General features: G+C 37.0%; 2 protein-coding genes across 3 annotated transcripts in view; one reads left to right on the top strand and one right to left on the bottom strand.

Annotated features, from left to right (window-relative positions):
- KIAA1191 (KIAA1191 ortholog) overlaps window positions 1–8,383 on the top strand; it is a 37,297-nt gene extending 28,914 nt beyond the window's left edge. Inside the window, exons 7-9 of the mRNA XM_031953720.1 lie at window positions 4,288–4,394; window positions 6,059–6,201; window positions 7,449–8,383. Of these exons, the coding sequence (XP_031809580.1) occupies window positions 4,288–4,394; window positions 6,059–6,201; window positions 7,449–7,654 (456 nt within the window). The 3' untranslated portion in view covers window positions 7,655–8,383. The remainder of the gene's footprint in view (window positions 1–4,287; window positions 4,395–6,058; window positions 6,202–7,448) is intronic.
- The window catches only part of SIMC1 (SUMO interacting motifs containing 1), a 30,953-nt gene continuing 22,496 nt past the window's right edge, over window positions 8,368–16,824 (bottom strand). For both annotated transcript variants that reach the window (XM_031953718.1, XM_031953719.1), the window contains exons 7-10: window positions 16,171–16,299; window positions 14,561–14,717; window positions 14,008–14,092; window positions 8,368–10,357 (exon numbers count right to left, since the gene is read on the bottom strand). In XM_031953718.1, the coding sequence (XP_031809578.1) occupies window positions 10,110–10,357; window positions 14,008–14,092; window positions 14,561–14,717; window positions 16,171–16,299 (619 nt within the window). In that variant the 3' untranslated portion in view covers window positions 8,368–10,109. The remainder of the gene's footprint in view (window positions 10,358–14,007; window positions 14,093–14,560; window positions 14,718–16,170; window positions 16,300–16,824) is intronic.

Here is a 16,824-nt window from a genome sequence, read left to right as displayed (position 1 = left end):
TCATGACAGTGGTGCACACTTTTGGTCAACATTTGTTTCCCTGTTCGTGATTTGCTGGGTGCAGAGGATCATTGAGTATAACCATTAGAACAGAAGCCCTTCAAGGTCATGGGACTTAAAAATCACATTACATCAAGACTACTTTGGGAACATTGTAAGACTGTAGGTCCTAGCCTGAGTTGTTCCTAAGATCCTGGAGAATATTCATTACTCTAAGAAACTAAGACCCAAGACCATCAATCCTTTGCTCATTTATCAATTGGGGAATGACTTGGAAGCATAGTTTTAAAAATTTTATTCTTTGGAGTTTATTTTTTTATCTTTTATATTTTGCATTCTACATAATTATAACATATCAAATTGCATGCCTTCACCATGAAAAGGGGAAGGAGGGAGGGAAATTTGGAATTCAAAAATGAATGTTAATTGATTTTTCAGGTAATTAGGGGAGAAAATTTAATATATAAAAAATTAAACAAAAATGATCAGATCCTGGCCCTAATGTAAATTCCAAAGTCAAGAATCGGCCTGGAAGAATGAACCAAAAAAATGTCACCATAAAAAATTATGATGATGACAGATGATCAAGACACAAATGTAAGAGAATGACTCCAGGTATCTACAAAAAAGCCCTCAAAGAGAAACAACACAACTTAACAAGTTCAACTAGATTTCCTGGAATAGATCAAGGATAAGTATAAAAAAGTTAGAAAAAAATTTTTAATAAGTAAAATGAGAATTTTACAGTAAAAAAAAAAGTTCTACAGTATATTAATATAATGGAATACTGTTTTGCTATAAGAAATGAAGAAGGGTATTACTTCAAAAAACTGAAGAACTGATGCATAGTGAAGTAAGCAAAGTCAGGAGAATATTTATAGCAACAGTAATATAAAGCCAACTCAAAATTAGAGATTCTTTTTAGTTCAGTGATCAAATCACAATTACAGAGGACTCCTGCTATAGCACCCATCTTCTGACAGGTAATGTAGTTTGAGACATTTTTCTTTTTGGATATAGCCAATATAGGAGTTTTTCTCTTCTTTTCTCAGGAGGTGGTAGTTAATTGTTGAATAAAAAAATAACAATTTAAAAATAATGCATTGCAAGGTTTCTTTTAGATCTGTTAGGAGAGCTGAAAGATACGTTTGTGTTATTTAGGCACTTATTCTGTAACTTATTAAACTTATTAAACATTGGTATAGGGATCCTCCTATTAATGCAGTTCAGGCAGTTCTCTGCAACTTCTAGTTTTAGAAGATTATTTTGTGTCTTAAATGACTAGCCCAGGGTCATTCAGCTAATATATCAGAGGTGGAACAGGAGGTCTTTTTGGCTTTGAGGTCAGCTTTCTATGCATTATGATAAGTTGTAAAAAAAAAAAACAAAAAACAACACATTAGTTGGTGTTTTAATTCTTAGCCGATTTGTAGGGCTGGGTGAACTGGCATCTTGGCATACAATTAAGTATTTCATCTCTGTTACCCTTGACTAAGCTTAGTTGTTATGTAACTTACTTCTCTGGTCATGAATAGGAGTACTTTGTTCCCTGCAATTACCCCTTTATGTATAACCTAATACTCATACAGTAATAATAGCATTTACTTTCTTCTAGAACCAAAGGGTTCTTTTATTTCATCGTTTGATCACTTAAAGTAGGGTATTTGCTTAGAATGCATAGAATCAAATTAGAAGGGACCTTGAAGATTATTTAGCCCAACTTCCTTATTTGACATAAGAAAACTGAGATCCAGAAAGTTTTGGAACTTACTTTGAGGTTACATATTTGAAGTTACATCTGATATAGCTGCTTGAACTTCAAGTTCAGGGCCTTTGCTACTTATACATCATCAATTAGAAATTGGTGCCTTTGCTTAACTTATCATATTCATTTCTAAATATATTCAGTGAGTCTTCCCCTTTAACAAAGATTTAGAAAAATTCAGCTATTAACTTTTGACAGTATAAATAGTATTCCATACTTCAAATAAAGGGAATCCTGCATATTCTTAGCTCTTCCCTAGGACCAGAATTGGTCATCATCATTACACAGTATTCAAGTTTTGCTTTATAATTCTTCCTATTTATGTATTGTATTGTAGTCACTGTGGACTTTTCTGTTCTGAATTACTCTGTATGAATAATTCTATTAGTTTGTACATTTGTTCATGTTTCTGTGAATTCTTTATATTAATTGTTTCATGTAGTTCCATTACAATAAATCAGGTGCATATACTGTAAATGTTTGTCTCTTGTGCATTGTTTATTGTGACAGGTTATAAGAAACATTTTGATTTCTGTTTTCTCATTCTGAAGAACTAAACACATGCTTAGAGGAATAGACCCTTTCATTCAGCCACATTAGTGTATATAAATGGATCATTCAGGAATTTTGGGAGGACACATAAAAGTAAGTCTCACTTTTCTGGCTTATATATCAATTAAAAAAAAAATAACCCTGTGAGGCAGGTTCTATGAATGTTATCCTCATCTTGGAGGAAACTGAAAAAGATTTGTCTAAATATAAACAAATTACAAACAGGATTTCATTCCAGTATGAATTCAAGGCCAGGATTCTTCTTAATATATGATATTGCCCCATCTTGCAATAGTGCTCCTTAATAAATGTTTTTTGGGAAATGCTTTTCAAGAATCAAGAATTCACTTGGACTTAGATGTGTTTTCTTTTTTTCAAATATTTTCCTATTTGGAAGCATATGCTTTACTCAGTCTCCTAAACTGTGATATGTCTGAAGCTCTATTCTTGGTAACCATCTTCCTTTCTACTGTGGACACTTTTTGTTTCTGTTCAAGTTCCTTGGGCACTTTGCTCCCAGATACTTATCTTCATCTTTAGGATGTCTTGGTTGTATTTTATCAAGGTCAAATATTCTTCCATTTTGAACAGCTTCTTGTCTTACACCTTTCACCTTCTTACCCCACTTATGTCAGCACAGTACATGTATTTATCTGTAGAGTTGAGAAACTTGCTTATTTGCTTCCAGACTTCAGATAATTGCTTCCTACTAAATAGGACTTTAAAGACCTCAAATTTAACATTTCTTGTTTGTTCATTAATGCCTTTGTGAAAATGACTTGGCTGCCTCAAAGACTGGATTAAATGCATATGTAATGACAACCCTCATTTCTGTAGTGCTTTAAATACATTTTTTAAAATTAGATCTTGTTTTATATTAAATTTACCATTATATTGCTCTACCTTCTTCCGGAGAGTTATCCTATATACCAATATTTTTTTAAAAAAGGAGAAAAAAACAGAATGAGGAGATATCCTTTCTTCACTTCTGTGTTGGAGGGGAAAAAAGAAAATAAAAAGTCATCTCCACATCATTCCTTTGCAAGGATATAGAATAGTACATATATTCAGACTTTTTCAATGTATTAATTGTTTTGATGTTTCCTCTCTCCTTTTTTTTTTCCTCTTTAAGAAAATGAAATATCAGATTGGGGGAAAAGGAAGGGATGCTGGAAAAAGTTCTGGTGATGTTGAAAAATGTCAAGATAAATTTATTTTAAGAGAAAAAAGTAAATAAAACTGATCAATATATTGAAAAATAATCTGACAATACATACATTGTTCAGTACCCAAGAACATGCCTTTTTGTAAAGAAAGTGTGATGCCTTTTCATGGCTCTTTTGGGGGGGGCATTCTTATTCTTTTTAAATTTTGCAACATTAATTTTGATTAATTTGAGGTCATTCTTTCAATTATATTGTATTGATTTTGTATATTTTTATGGCTTTGCTTACTTCATTTTGTATCATCTCATTATAAATTAATACTTTACAAGAACTTGGAAGAAGATGATACAAGTATCATGATCTTTATTTTATGGATAAGGAATACTCAGATGTAGATTATATAGCATGAAAAGGATGAGGTTTGGAGTTCACTCTATATAGTTCAGTGCTTCTCATTATCTATGTGACTTTGGACAAATCATTTAAATTTTCATAGTCTCAGTTTCTCAGATGAGAAGGGAATTGAATTGGAAGACCTCTTTTAGCTATAAATGTTAGCATTCCATGGAGGGGAAAGCAGTGCAGTAAATGGCAGAACTGAGATTGGAACTCGGCTTCTATGACTTGCAGTTCAGTGTTTTTTCCTTATTTTATCAACTGAAGATGCATAGTGGGTGGGTAGTAAAAAAATGTTTTATTCCAGATCATAATTCCCCATGTGAACTTGAACCAAGAGATTAGATTATACTTCTTTAATAAGCTTATAAATCGATGTGAATTCTTTTTCCCCCCTCTTTCAAACAGAAATTGAAGTTACAAAATGGAGAAATAACAAAAGAAGATAGACTGATTGCTTCAGCCCAGTCCACTCCAAGTAGTACACCCCATTCTTCTCCAAGGCAAAAGCCCAGGTATGATGATTCACCAAGATTCCTCCCTACAAAATCATCACCAAAATTTTCAGAGCTATAGTTAGTCTCATAGACCCTAAAAACTTAGCTCTTTGGATTTTAACAATGACCTGTCAAATAGATGCTTTTATTCCACACTAGAGATGAAGAAATTCAGACTGAGATAGTAAATGAATTGTCCTGGTAAGTTTGTACTAGCCTTATTTATAAATTTATACTCGGGTCTTCCTGAGTAGTACAAGTCCAGCACTCTATCCACTGTCATCTAGTTTCATTTGATCGTTTTCTGAATTTAGCATTGTTGTTTCATCCTACTCTCATTCTCCTGTGCAGTTTCTGAATGGATTACATTTGGAATTTGAGATATGTAGCACTACAGTAAAGAATGTGTATCCTGTCACACCTTGCCTAAAGTTTTAATTAGATCTTTTGAAAAGTGAAGGTAGAAAAATGAGGTAGATTATGAGGGAAATTAGTGTCATAGGGATACTTTATATTTATTTAATTCTGGTGGGGTGTGGTTTTATATTATGTCTTCTGTTGCTTTTCATTTGTGCCTGAGTTGACTACAGGTATAGAAAGGCATAAGCTTAATTGTTGTATTCTAGATAAGTCGGGGAGGCTTCTTTCTTGGTGATTTCTTACAATAGAAGGGCCAAGAAGAATGAATATATATTTGGAGTTAGGGCAACATAAAGGGTATAACTGTTACTGAACAGTGGCAGTGAGCTGTTGGAATCTTTACAAACTGTTAGGTCATTAGAGTTGATAGAGACAATAATTATCTAATTTAGCATGGTTTAGTATGATTGATCTGATCCTACGAGGAGATGTTATGGGCCAGAACTTGAAACAAGGTACTAAGTACAACTGATAGAAACAATGCTTGTGTTCACACCTTTAGAGAGCTCATATAAGCAAGAAGTATTTAAGTACTCATTGGAGTTCACACGTTTGGGAGATTTCAGGGTTTAGTATGAGATATGCTAATTCACACCTCCCTTGAAGCTCTCAGGGCCAGAGAGCACTCTGGGAGAAACCCATAATCCCATTCTCTCAGAAGAGATCATATATAAGAAACAGAGGCTCTCTCGGGGAGTTGAGCTGAAAACTTTGAGAGGGGAATGCCAAGTCAGTTCAAGAGAAGCCCACTCTCGGAGGCGCAACCAGATTCACTCCATCTCGCACAGCTGTGGTGCTGGAATCCTGCACTTCCCCCACTGAGACCAATGCTGGTCTGAAAGGCTCTCCAGAAAGCTGCCCAGCCCCAGGCAAGGAGGTGCTGGCTAGAGGCTGAAGAAAGCAGAGGCAGAAGCAAGGGACAATCTGCAAGAGCTCTTAAAACCAAGCAGACAGATAGGCCTCTAAGAAAAACTAACCAGACTATTTTGGAGGAAGCAATAAAAGATCTGAACTTTTAACACCTGGCCGCATTTGGGTGATTATTACTTTTAACTGAAACTAAGGCTGCCTCCAGAAAACCTCCCCAAGAAACCTGCACCCAGAGAGAACCATTATTTTAAAGAAAAACACCCACAGTGAGCCATGATTTTCATTTTCCAGTTCTTCACTAGAAGTTTGATCATTGGATAGGATGCTATAGGTTTTTATGGGGCCTTTTTCTTGTGTGCCTTATGAACTTTGCGTGTGACTTTTCCTTTCAGAGGCTGGTTTACTCATGGATCTTCTACTTCCTTACCGGGCCTAGATGTCAGCAGCATGGACTCTGGAAATGGAGATAGAGACAAACCCTCATCTGAAAAATGGAGCTTTTTTGGAACAAGAACGCTTCAGAAATCCGACTCGGGTATTATTTTGGGGGCATTTTTTTGGGATAAGAAAGAGGAAACCTACATAGTTAAGATGCTTGTGTTGGCTCTCTGGATAGTTCCTTATTAGTATTGGTAATAACATTAACTGGTTCTTAATAGCTGTCATTAATGTAGCACTTAAGGTTTGCAAAACACTTTATGTACAGCATCTTATGTGATTCCTTAAGACCAAAGGGCCATAGAATTAAGGAGTAGAAGAAGGCCTTAGAGGTAATCTAAACCTTCTCACTTTATTGAGAAACTGAGGTAGTGTCACTTGTCCAAGATTGCAAAGGTCATGGTAGAAGAACTAGGATTCATGCTCAGATCTCCTAATTCAAAACTTTTTCTACTATGCCAAACTGTTTCTCAAACACTAAAGTGATGTAAAGCAAATCTTTGCTTATGAAAATAGCCGATTCTGAGTTGGAAGAATTTTGGATTGTTTAAAACAGGTTAGACTTAGGGAGGATATGAGGGATGGAAGTGAGAATTTTTTTGAAGCAATTAAGTTTGTGAAAAGGGAAACAAACAAGCATTTATATAGTGCTGACTTTGTGCCACATATTCTGGTAAACACTTTGCAAATATTGTCCCATTTGATTGTTACAATGATGCTGAGACTTGGGTGCTATAATCTCCATTTTACACTTCAGGAAACCGACGCAAATAGATTTAAGTGATTTGCTCAGTCACATAGCTAATAAATGTCTGAGATCATATTTTAAACCAATTCTGAGCCTATTGCTCCATCGATCCACCTTATCACCTAGCTATTTAGATATTCTGGGATAGTACCATTATTGCTTACATTGGTAGGCATTATATTTGTTAACTGCTTATAAGAAAGGTAATTTGATATAAACAAAAAATTAACTTGGATTTCTTGAGGGTTTTAGGTTTTTACAGCAAAATTTGTTGAGTACTATAACATACCAGTTTATTGTTGGAGAAAAGAAAATTCAAAGGTAAAATGACTTACCTTACAATCACAAAGACTCCCAAGGACCACTCTCCTCTTTATCCCCCTCCCCCCCTTAGTTCTGAGGTGCTGGGGAGTTTTTCCACTATACTGTATAAATAATCTCCAAGGATCTTTTGAACTGTTTCAATGGCAATTTTCTAAATCAAAATTGTGGGTATGTTTATAGCTTTATTTGATCTTCCTACCACAGTTGTCTTAGGCTTCCAGTCTCAGAAATGGAAATAATTTGTTTTCTCTGGTTGTAATTATTTCACTCAGGTTTCAGTGTCCAATCCTTCAGAGGTACTCAGAAACCATCACCAATGGAGCTCATTCGAGTTCAGGAAACTAGAATTGCAGAAGACCCAGCAACCTTTAAGCCACCTAAGATGGACCTCCCAGTGATGGAAGGAAAGAAACAGCCTCCACGAACCCATAACCTTAAACCAAGGGATATGAATGTGTTGACTCCTACAGGGTTCTAAATCTCCCTTTTCATATGAGCAAAGTTGCTTTCCCTGGTGAACAACTGTTATGTAGAGAGAGTATCTTAGAATTTTTTCTTCCCATCCACCTTGCACTTGATATCATCCATTCATATCCATTCACGATATTTCTGGGGAGATGTGATTGTTTCTTAAAATATTTGTAGCAAAGCTTGAATCTTTCTAATGTAGGAAGACTTATTCTGTAATGTCCCCAAATTGGTTTGAATAACTTCTCAAAGTACACAACCACAGCCAATTTCTGATCTATAGAACTAGATGGCAGAGGGAAAGGGAAATAATTAAAATCTAGTAGACTTTGTTCTGCATATTTAAGATGTTTGTTTGGTGGTACTTTTCTTTGATAAACATTTCTGCTTTCCATCTTGGGTGCTATAGCTAATAGCTTCTTATAGAACACTTAAATTAGAATCAAGGCACTGGTTCAAGAGCCCTGCTTCCTGGTTCCTAGAGAAGCACTAGCGTTAACAGGAGATTTCTATTGGAAGTAGAGACTGCTGTTGACAGTCTCCTGTGACACATGTAAAAAATAAGGATTGTGATTTGTCATGGATGGTGAAATCATAGTCTCCAATAGATAAATAAGTGATCTCCATTCATTTTAGCAATAGATGGCAAACTAAGCATAGAGACTAATTACTGATTTTGTTAAATTCTTAAGGGAGATTCTGTGCAATGTTTTGTGCTGTAGAGGACTAGTTGAAATAACATTTTAAAAAAACTTTTAAATTCTGAGATAAATCATCCTGTGAATTCATTGGTCTGAATCCTTTTCTTATTAGAAAAGGATGAGCTGCTAGGAAAATAAAAGCTTTTCTCTTTGATAAGTTTAAAAAAACCTAAATCATCCCTTTGTTCTTTCCCTTCCTCCCCAAAAAGATGATTATGATTTTAATATCCTTTTACATCTCTATGCTTCTCTTGGAAGCCTTTTTCACCACTTATCTCCCGTTTTCTGGTTTGGTTTTGTTGAGTGCTCCCTAAAATGCTGTTTGAGGGAGAAACACAATTATCTATTGGGCCCCTTGTATTTTATGTGTGTGTGTGTGTACTATTCCTTTTTAATATGATGGATGATCTTGATTTGAGAATAAAATTCTCTGCATTATAGGTTTTTGAAAGGAAAAAAAGATAGATGCAATAGGGGGAGATAATTTGTATTTTGTAATTTCTTTGTGCCCAATAATAGTAGGGAACATAGAATTTATATCTGGAGGACTTTACATTAAAAGGGGTGGGGGGGGGAAGGAAAACCCAGCCCCTTCTCATTTAATAATTTGACTATAGTCTTGTAGTCTCATATTTTCTGTGGTTCTTTGTTCTATAGCTGTCACTTCTGGGGAGATGGACAGCTACATACAATAAAGGGAACATCTAGATGTAAACTACTAGCTGATTCTGAATAAGCTCAGCACTAAAAAGAGGGGCCAAACATCAGTTCATGTGTTCACATGGAGCATGGAAGTTTGGAAGCTATATAAACAGAATAACATTATGGATCCCAGAATTAAAGGAGGCTGAAACCTAGAACTTGGGTTATTCCTCTCCTACCCACTAATATATTTATGGAGGGTCTTAATTTTTGGTATAATACTTTAAAACCTTTTAAGATTTAATCTCTATGTTTCTTCTACTGCCAGTTTCTTTGACAATTGTTGGTCTTAATGAGATCTATCAAATTTGGTGATGTAGCTTGTCTTTAAATGTCAAAATCCGATCCTGAGCCCCACATTTTAAGTCCTTTTACTTCAGGTGGTGGTTTCATAGCCTTTGTTGGGACTGAAAACAGATCTTCCAACTCCAAGCTAGAACTATGCTCATCAATTATGCCTTCTCCTTTTTTGTAGTCAGTTTGGTACAGGTTTAAAGATGAAAACAGGCAATAGGCCTGGAGAGGGGAAATGGTTTGTCTGAAGTCACAAACAGAGCAGTCATATTCCTTTGGTTTTGAAGGCAAGGAGATCACTTTCCATGTTTATCTGTCCCTTTGCTCTGGCAGATGACGAAATAAAACCAGGGAACTTCTGATTATCTGTGAAACCAAAGACAACTTGGGCCAGACCAAACTCCATAATCTAGTGAGAAGAGGCTGTTTGTGTATCGTTTTCTTTCAGTAAAAGATGTTGCCCAATGAATCAACTTGCTCACTAAATACCAAACCTAATAGGAATAATGCTAAGAAATCTTAAGTTCCTTTAAAAAAAAAAAATCCTACACTTGAGAAATTTATTATAAAATAGATATAATTTGTGTATCAAAATCACATTTTGAGGAGTAGCTATGATGAATTCATAAGGTTGAGTTTTCTGTAAAGGGTTGAAAATAGTTGACCAAAAAAAAAAAAAAACCTGGACAGAATAGATTGTAGTAACCTACTCCTTTTTCTGCAAAAACTACTATGGTTGTGTTGACTTGGGCAGTTGAGACCATTGCCCTATGGGACCTGGTTTTCTAGCATCAAGTTCCTGTTAGTTGCACAGAGGAGTAGTAGTTTGAGGAGGAATATCTTCTCCTGGAGCTGAGGCACTAGGGGCTCCCCAAGCTCTCTGGCTAGTCGGACTCCAAAAGCCTTGAACTCTATTTCCACATCCACTGAAGTGATATCATCACCTTCCTGTAGATGGGGCTTGATCCTTTTGATAAGCAGATCTTTCCTTTCAATGACTGAAGTCCTCAGGTGCTCTGGAAAGAGAAATAATTTGGAGAGTGTCAGCTAATCAGGACATCAGAGACATGGAATGTCTGTCCAGTACATAAACACTCTGATGGTTTTCAAATTTCTAGAATTTGACCTAATCTTTTTATTTTTATTTATTTGGCTGAGGCAATTGGGGTTTAAGTAACTTGTAGCTAAGAAGTGTTTGATGTTTGAGGCCAGATTTTAACTCTGGTATTCCTGATTTCAGGGCTAGTGCTCTATCCACTGCACCAACTAGATGCCTCTAAATTTGGCCTTATCTTAAAGGATCATAAAGAATGCTAGGCTGGATCATTTGAGTTTTAAGGTAACAGGTAATTGTAAATTCTGTGTGCTTCCTGTAGAACAAATTTCCTTAGACATCATTGGGTAACATTTTTTCCTGAAATAAATGACATAGAAACAAGCCTCTTCCCACCAAATTATGGAGCTTGCTTGGCCCAAGTTGTCTTTGAACATGGCATTTGTATCACTTGGATTTCATAAGAGCAAAATCATCCCAATGACCTTTTAACTAGGATTTTGTAGATCCTACCTTCTTAATCTGGTTCTTGATCCCACGTGGTGTTTCATAGCAATGTGGGAGTCACAAAATTATCAGTAGTAAGTTTTTAATTTGTATACACTAGAGGGGTCACGAGTGGGGGAAAAAGTTTACCCCAGTGTAGATGAATATAGTAAAGTAAGATTTTTTTTTTCCAGGTAGTCTAGAACAAACATGAAATACTATGTGTCTGTCTTAAATATTTATTAAGGGCCTAATATGTGCCAGGCATTGTGCTAGGAACTAGAAATACAAAAAAGAAAAGACAGTACCCTGCCCCAAATGAGCTCATGGTCTTACTACAAATATATCTAGACTCTAAATCTACATACAGAAAAAAATAGGCAGTAATTAGAGGGAAGGCATCAGAATTGAGAGAAGTTGGGGAAGGCTTCCTGCAAAAGACTTGGAGGAGGGAGATCATCTGAGCCATGGGAAATGACCAAAGAAAATGCCCAGAGATGGGGCGTCTTTTTTTATAGAAGAGTCAGGTGGTCTGTCACTGGATTGAAGAGTACACATTGGTGAGTAAAGTGTAAGAAGGCTGGAAAGGTAAGTTATAAATGATCTGGAATGCAATCGGATTTTGTTTGATCCGGTGGAAGCTATTGGGTGGGGTTGGACCTGTGCTTTAAGGAAATCACTGTAGTGGCTGAATGAAGCTTGGATTGTGGGGGTAGACGAGGTGGGGTGGCTCCCCAGCAGCCACTGCAGTCGTCTAAGCATGAAGTAATGAGGGGGCCAGTGTTAGAGCTATGGTAATGTTGGGAAGGAAAGGGGGCATATTGAAAAGATGTTACAATGGCACACATTTGGATGGATATGGGTGAGAGTGAGGAATCCAGGATGACTGGTAGGTTTGTAAGCCTGACAGACTAAGATGGTATTGCCCAGGAAAGTGTGTGTGTGTGTGTGTGTGCGCGCGCATGTTTAGTTCTAAAACTATGTCTGAAAGGCAGTTGGAGATGAGAGTCTGGAAGTCAGTGGAGAGGTTGGTTACCTTTTCCTTCCAAATTCTGTGGGTCTCTTTTATCTAAATACTTAAACTGATATTTAATACCTTGGTTCAAATTTTGAAGCTCCTTTCTGTTTCAAATAAGGAAAAGAAGAAAAAACTATGAATTAATATGTGTGTGAAATAAAAATTCAGAATTTAAGACATCACTAAATAGGTGACTGGTACAAAGTTAATTTTCCCTCAAATCAATTTAAGAATAGAGTGAACACCACGAAATACAACCAAACTGATAGGAGAGAACTCATGATGGGGTTAAAAATTTTGTCCTATACCCCATTCTTGCTCTCTGCAGACTTTGGGGAAGCATGGTCAAAGATAAACAACTGTACACTTTGAATCAGAAAATGAAGGTTTAAGCCCTATAGTTGTGTGACTGGGACAAGTGTCTCAAATGGTTCTCTTATCTGCAAAATAGGGACAGGCAACTTGTACTTTCTAAATTAAAACATCATGCTTTTAATACTTAGTAATGTCAATACAGAGGAGTAGGCATAAAGCAGAACGGTCAAACATGGAAAAACAGTTTGGAATTAAGAGTTTTGCTCTGAGTTTAGTTGAGCTAATTACATTTATGCTTCTAATTTAAGAGACTAGTTTTCCAGATCTTGAGGTTATCAGGGCTACAAACATTTAGGAATCCTTTTCCATTTGCTTTGATTTCCATCTACTGGATATCCTTTGTGAGAATGGAAAATATTTTGGGTAGCCATTTCTGTGTTTAATGCCATCTACACAGAAAGTAGTCTAGGAGCTTGAATCTAGTAAACCTTGGGATTGGACAGTGTCTCTTATCCCTTCAGCTTTTTTCAAACACAACTAGTAGTGGTACATGACCTGGCAATTGCCTTTGCAGGTGTTTACAACTTTAATCCTTGACATCTTATTAAGTGGAAATGATTCTAAAGACTGGAACCTTGCTTATTTACAGATGAAATTTACCTTTCTTTCAATTAGTCATTCATAAATTGTAGTCCTGTGGACCATACGGGCTAGAGGAGTTATAGGACCACCCCATGATGGGTTTTTGTATGTTTATAAAAAGTATGATGAAAGAGATGGGACTTGAACAAATCTTGGGAGAAAGATAGCTTAAATAAGCTTAGTAATGTGGCATTCAAAGGTTTGTAAGGTGCTTTCCAACAGTCCTGCAAAGTACAAGTGTTCTTTTCATTTTAACTGAAGAACCTAAGGCTTAGAGAGGTAAAGGGACTTCCTCAATGCCACACAACTAAAGTTTGAAAGCCAGCTCTTCCCAGTTCAAGGTGTGTTATATACCACATCAATCTTTCCTCAGAGGCCAGCTTTGATGGAGTAGAGGCATCACACTGGAAAGCAGGGACAAGTGGAAGAGGATTTTTTCAAAACAAATGAGGGTCTGAAAAATAAGGCTAAAGCATAGGAATGATTGTAAGGGAGCCATAGTGTGTGTGGAGGACAAAAGCATGTTTTGAATGACAGACACCTTGGCCAAGTCATTTAATTTTGGTTTCAGTTTCTTTATCAGTAAAATAAAAGCAGGAAAGAATAGATGACCCCTAAGATTTTTTTTTAGTACTAATTCTATCATTCTATGTCCACATTTTTTATCACTTTTGAATAGTTCTTTGTTAATGTGATGGAATTATGAAATGTGATTTTAAAGAAAGCTCTGATAGTAACTATGTGACCTTGGGCAAACTTTCTTGAGCCTTAGTTTGCTCACATGTACAATGGGAGTCCTTCCCTGATTCCCCTGCTTGGTAATAAATCATGTTAGAGTTGGAAAGGACCTTAGAGGTCACTTAGTGAACTGAATAAAGACTTCAAGCTTTCAAAGAGATAGGAACATAATTTAATGAATACCTGCCTTTCAAAATAAAACTATTAGTGCCAGCTTGCACTATGCTAAATGCTTTATATTCTCATTTGATTACAAATAGCCTAGGAGATAGGTAGGGGGTACAATTATCTCCAGTGTACAGATGAGGAAATGGGCAAACAGGTTGAGTTGCCCAGAGTATGCCACCTAGCTACCCTTATAAGCCTCTGCACCTCTCACAATCTGTTCCAAATATACAAAATGGGCTGCTTACCTGTTAATACGTGCTGATAACTAGATAAGAGAAACTGCAGATGTTCAACCAGCTCATCCCAACTCTGCCAGTTGCTTTTTTCAGACTGAAGGAAATAATTGAGAGCCATCAGTTACAATTGCTTGTGATCACTCAGCACATCTATTTTTCAAAATGCTCAAAACTTTTTGGGGATAAAGGGAACAGGATAAAGTGCGGATAGGAAATATATGAAGGACTATTAAACTGAAGAGGAATTAGTCTTACTTTGCTCCAGAGTGCAGAATCAGAACCAATGATTAAAAGTGATAGGAAGGCTGATTGTGGTTCAATGGAAGGGAATTTTTTTTTTTTTTTTTTAAACAAAGAGCTGTCCAGAGAGCTTCATTGTTAAGAGAACAGCCACGCCATGTGGTAATGATCGGGATGCCTGCTTCAGGCAGGAGTTAAATTTGATGCATTCTGAGGTTGCTCTTCAGCATTATTTCACATTATTTTAGGTAATACTCAGGCTAGTATCCAGTGTCCAGGCAATAAGTGGAATAAAGTGTTGGAAAGAAGGATCACTATGTACCTGATTCTTGAGCAGTGATGTTGAATGGTTGAGGAAATAGAGGGTCTGGGCGAGAGAAAGTGGTAGGGGAGTAGGCTTTTCACAGCTGTGAAGGAACAGAACCTCTAATACTTTGCAGCGCAAAAGATGACTCTCCATGGTTGTAAAGAAGATTTCCCTGCAAAAGGAGGATGGAAGAGAAGGGAAAGGAGAAATGGAAGAGAAAAGGGTACATGAAAGAGATTAAATTATTGAAAATGAAACAAAGTTAGGGACTGATGGTAAACTGGGTAATAGATGGGCCACCTCCCGACTATTCTGTCTCTTCCTAAGCTACCAGTATCCTAGTTCACAGGGGCTTCTTGATCTCAGAAGCTTGTGGGGATGTAAGCTCTGAGAGTACAGGAACTGTTTCATCTGTTTCTGTCCAACGCTGAAATACAGGGTCCTCCACACAGATGGCATTCAAACAAAACCAGCGTCAGTCAATAAAAGATCTGTCTTTAGTTTTATCAGAATTCAGTAAAGAGGATGACAGCACTGCATCCTCCACCCTGGACATACTGCATCTGGACTGTTGGGCTTAGTGCTGAAAGCCACTTGTAAGAAATATACTAACAAAGGGGAATGTCTTTCTAGCAATAGCTGAACAAGTGGTAAAAGGACTGGGGCATGTATCTTGTGAGAACTACTGAAGGAACTCTTAAAACTTTTCCTTTTCCTCCAAACTTCCCTATTACCATCAAGGTTGCCTCCATTCTAATCCACTGCCATCCTCAGCTCCTCACTCTCTTTCCTCCATGTGTCACAGAAGCCAAAGGTGGATGATGTTACTTCTCCGGGTCCTGTGCCCACTGCCATGTTTGTCTCCCCGTCACAAGTCTTACCCACTCTGGGCTACCCCCACACTAGCGAGAGGGGATCTTCCTGGAGTCCGGGTCTATGTAAATCTCTCTTCTCAATGTCAGTGAGTCCCTTTCATCTCCAGGTCAAATACTGTTTGGCATTCAGTGCCCTTCACAACTATGCTTGCTCTAATTTTAGTCTTCCAGCGTACCCCACCACGCGTTTGGACTCAGTGGCCGGTGTTGCTGGCTTCCTTGCTGCTTCGTGCCCATTGCCCTTGCCTGGAATATTCTTCCTCCTCATCTCTGTTCCTTGGTTTCAGGAAACCTTTCCTGATCCCTCTAAATTCTAGTGCCTGCCTTCTGTTCATTCCAATTTATCCTGTTTACATTCATGTTTGTACTTATGTACTTGTTTGCATGACTCCCTATTAAACTGAGTTCCTTGAGGGTACACTGTAAGGGGCACATTTCCTCCCAGCTTTCTTGGCAGAACAGGTCAGAAATGGCCTGGTGGACTGGGAAGAATATTGGCCTCACAGTAAGGAGACCATAGACAATCATACCCCCTTTCTACATCTCCATTTACTCATCTGTGAAATCAGAGTAATAATACTTGAGATAACTATCATACTTTTTGGGAAACAGTTTTTATGATGCATAAAAGACTACAGAAATAATCATTTTTAATATTGCTAGGTTCCCTTTTCCTTTATGGAACAGGCACAGGAAATAAATCTGAGAAAAGTGAGGTTCCAGAAATATCTAAAACCTAAATATTCTCACCTCTGGCTCCTTTCAGGAATGTTCAGCACGAATCCAAACATCATTTCTGCAATCTTATTTGAGCTGCAGGTTGGGGTCCTGTCCACCTCAACGGCCAGAGACAGCATCCTCTGGAGATATAAAATTACCCTGGATTCAAAGTACAGGGCAGTTAGGAGATATAGAGGAGAGTAAGGACACAGTTTGAGGCTTTAGGAATGGAGTCTTAAATTCAACTTATCTAACTTAGCCATCTTTGTTTCTAAATTTGCTCTTCCAGATTTCACTATTCCTGTCTGGCATCACCATTCATTTAGTCTTCCATGTTCAAAACCTTGAGGCAATAAAAACTCACATTTATATATAACATTTGATGGTTTATAGAATATTTTACCATAACCTCAGAATACAGGTAATGAAAAATTTCACACAGTTCATAGATAAGGCAACACAGACTTAAGAGTCTCATAATTAGTGTCAGAATGAGGAGCTGAACCAAATCTTTAATAGCTCTATTATGCCTTAATGAGTCTTCCCTCTTTTTCAGTTACCAAATTCTTTTAATTACATATCCATAGCATCTTTCACATTTGTCCTTTCTGCTGCCACTAGAATCTATGCTCTTATGTCTCAACTATTGCAGTAACTTCTAATAGGTCTTCCCACCACTTCTCT

The sequence above is a fragment of the Sarcophilus harrisii genome, chromosome 2 (genome assembly GCF_902635505.1).
Source record: "Sarcophilus harrisii chromosome 2, mSarHar1.11, whole genome shotgun sequence".
Lineage (NCBI taxonomy): Eukaryota > Metazoa > Chordata > Mammalia > Dasyuromorphia > Dasyuridae > Sarcophilus > Sarcophilus harrisii.
This window is presented reverse-complemented; position numbering and strand designations above follow the sequence as displayed.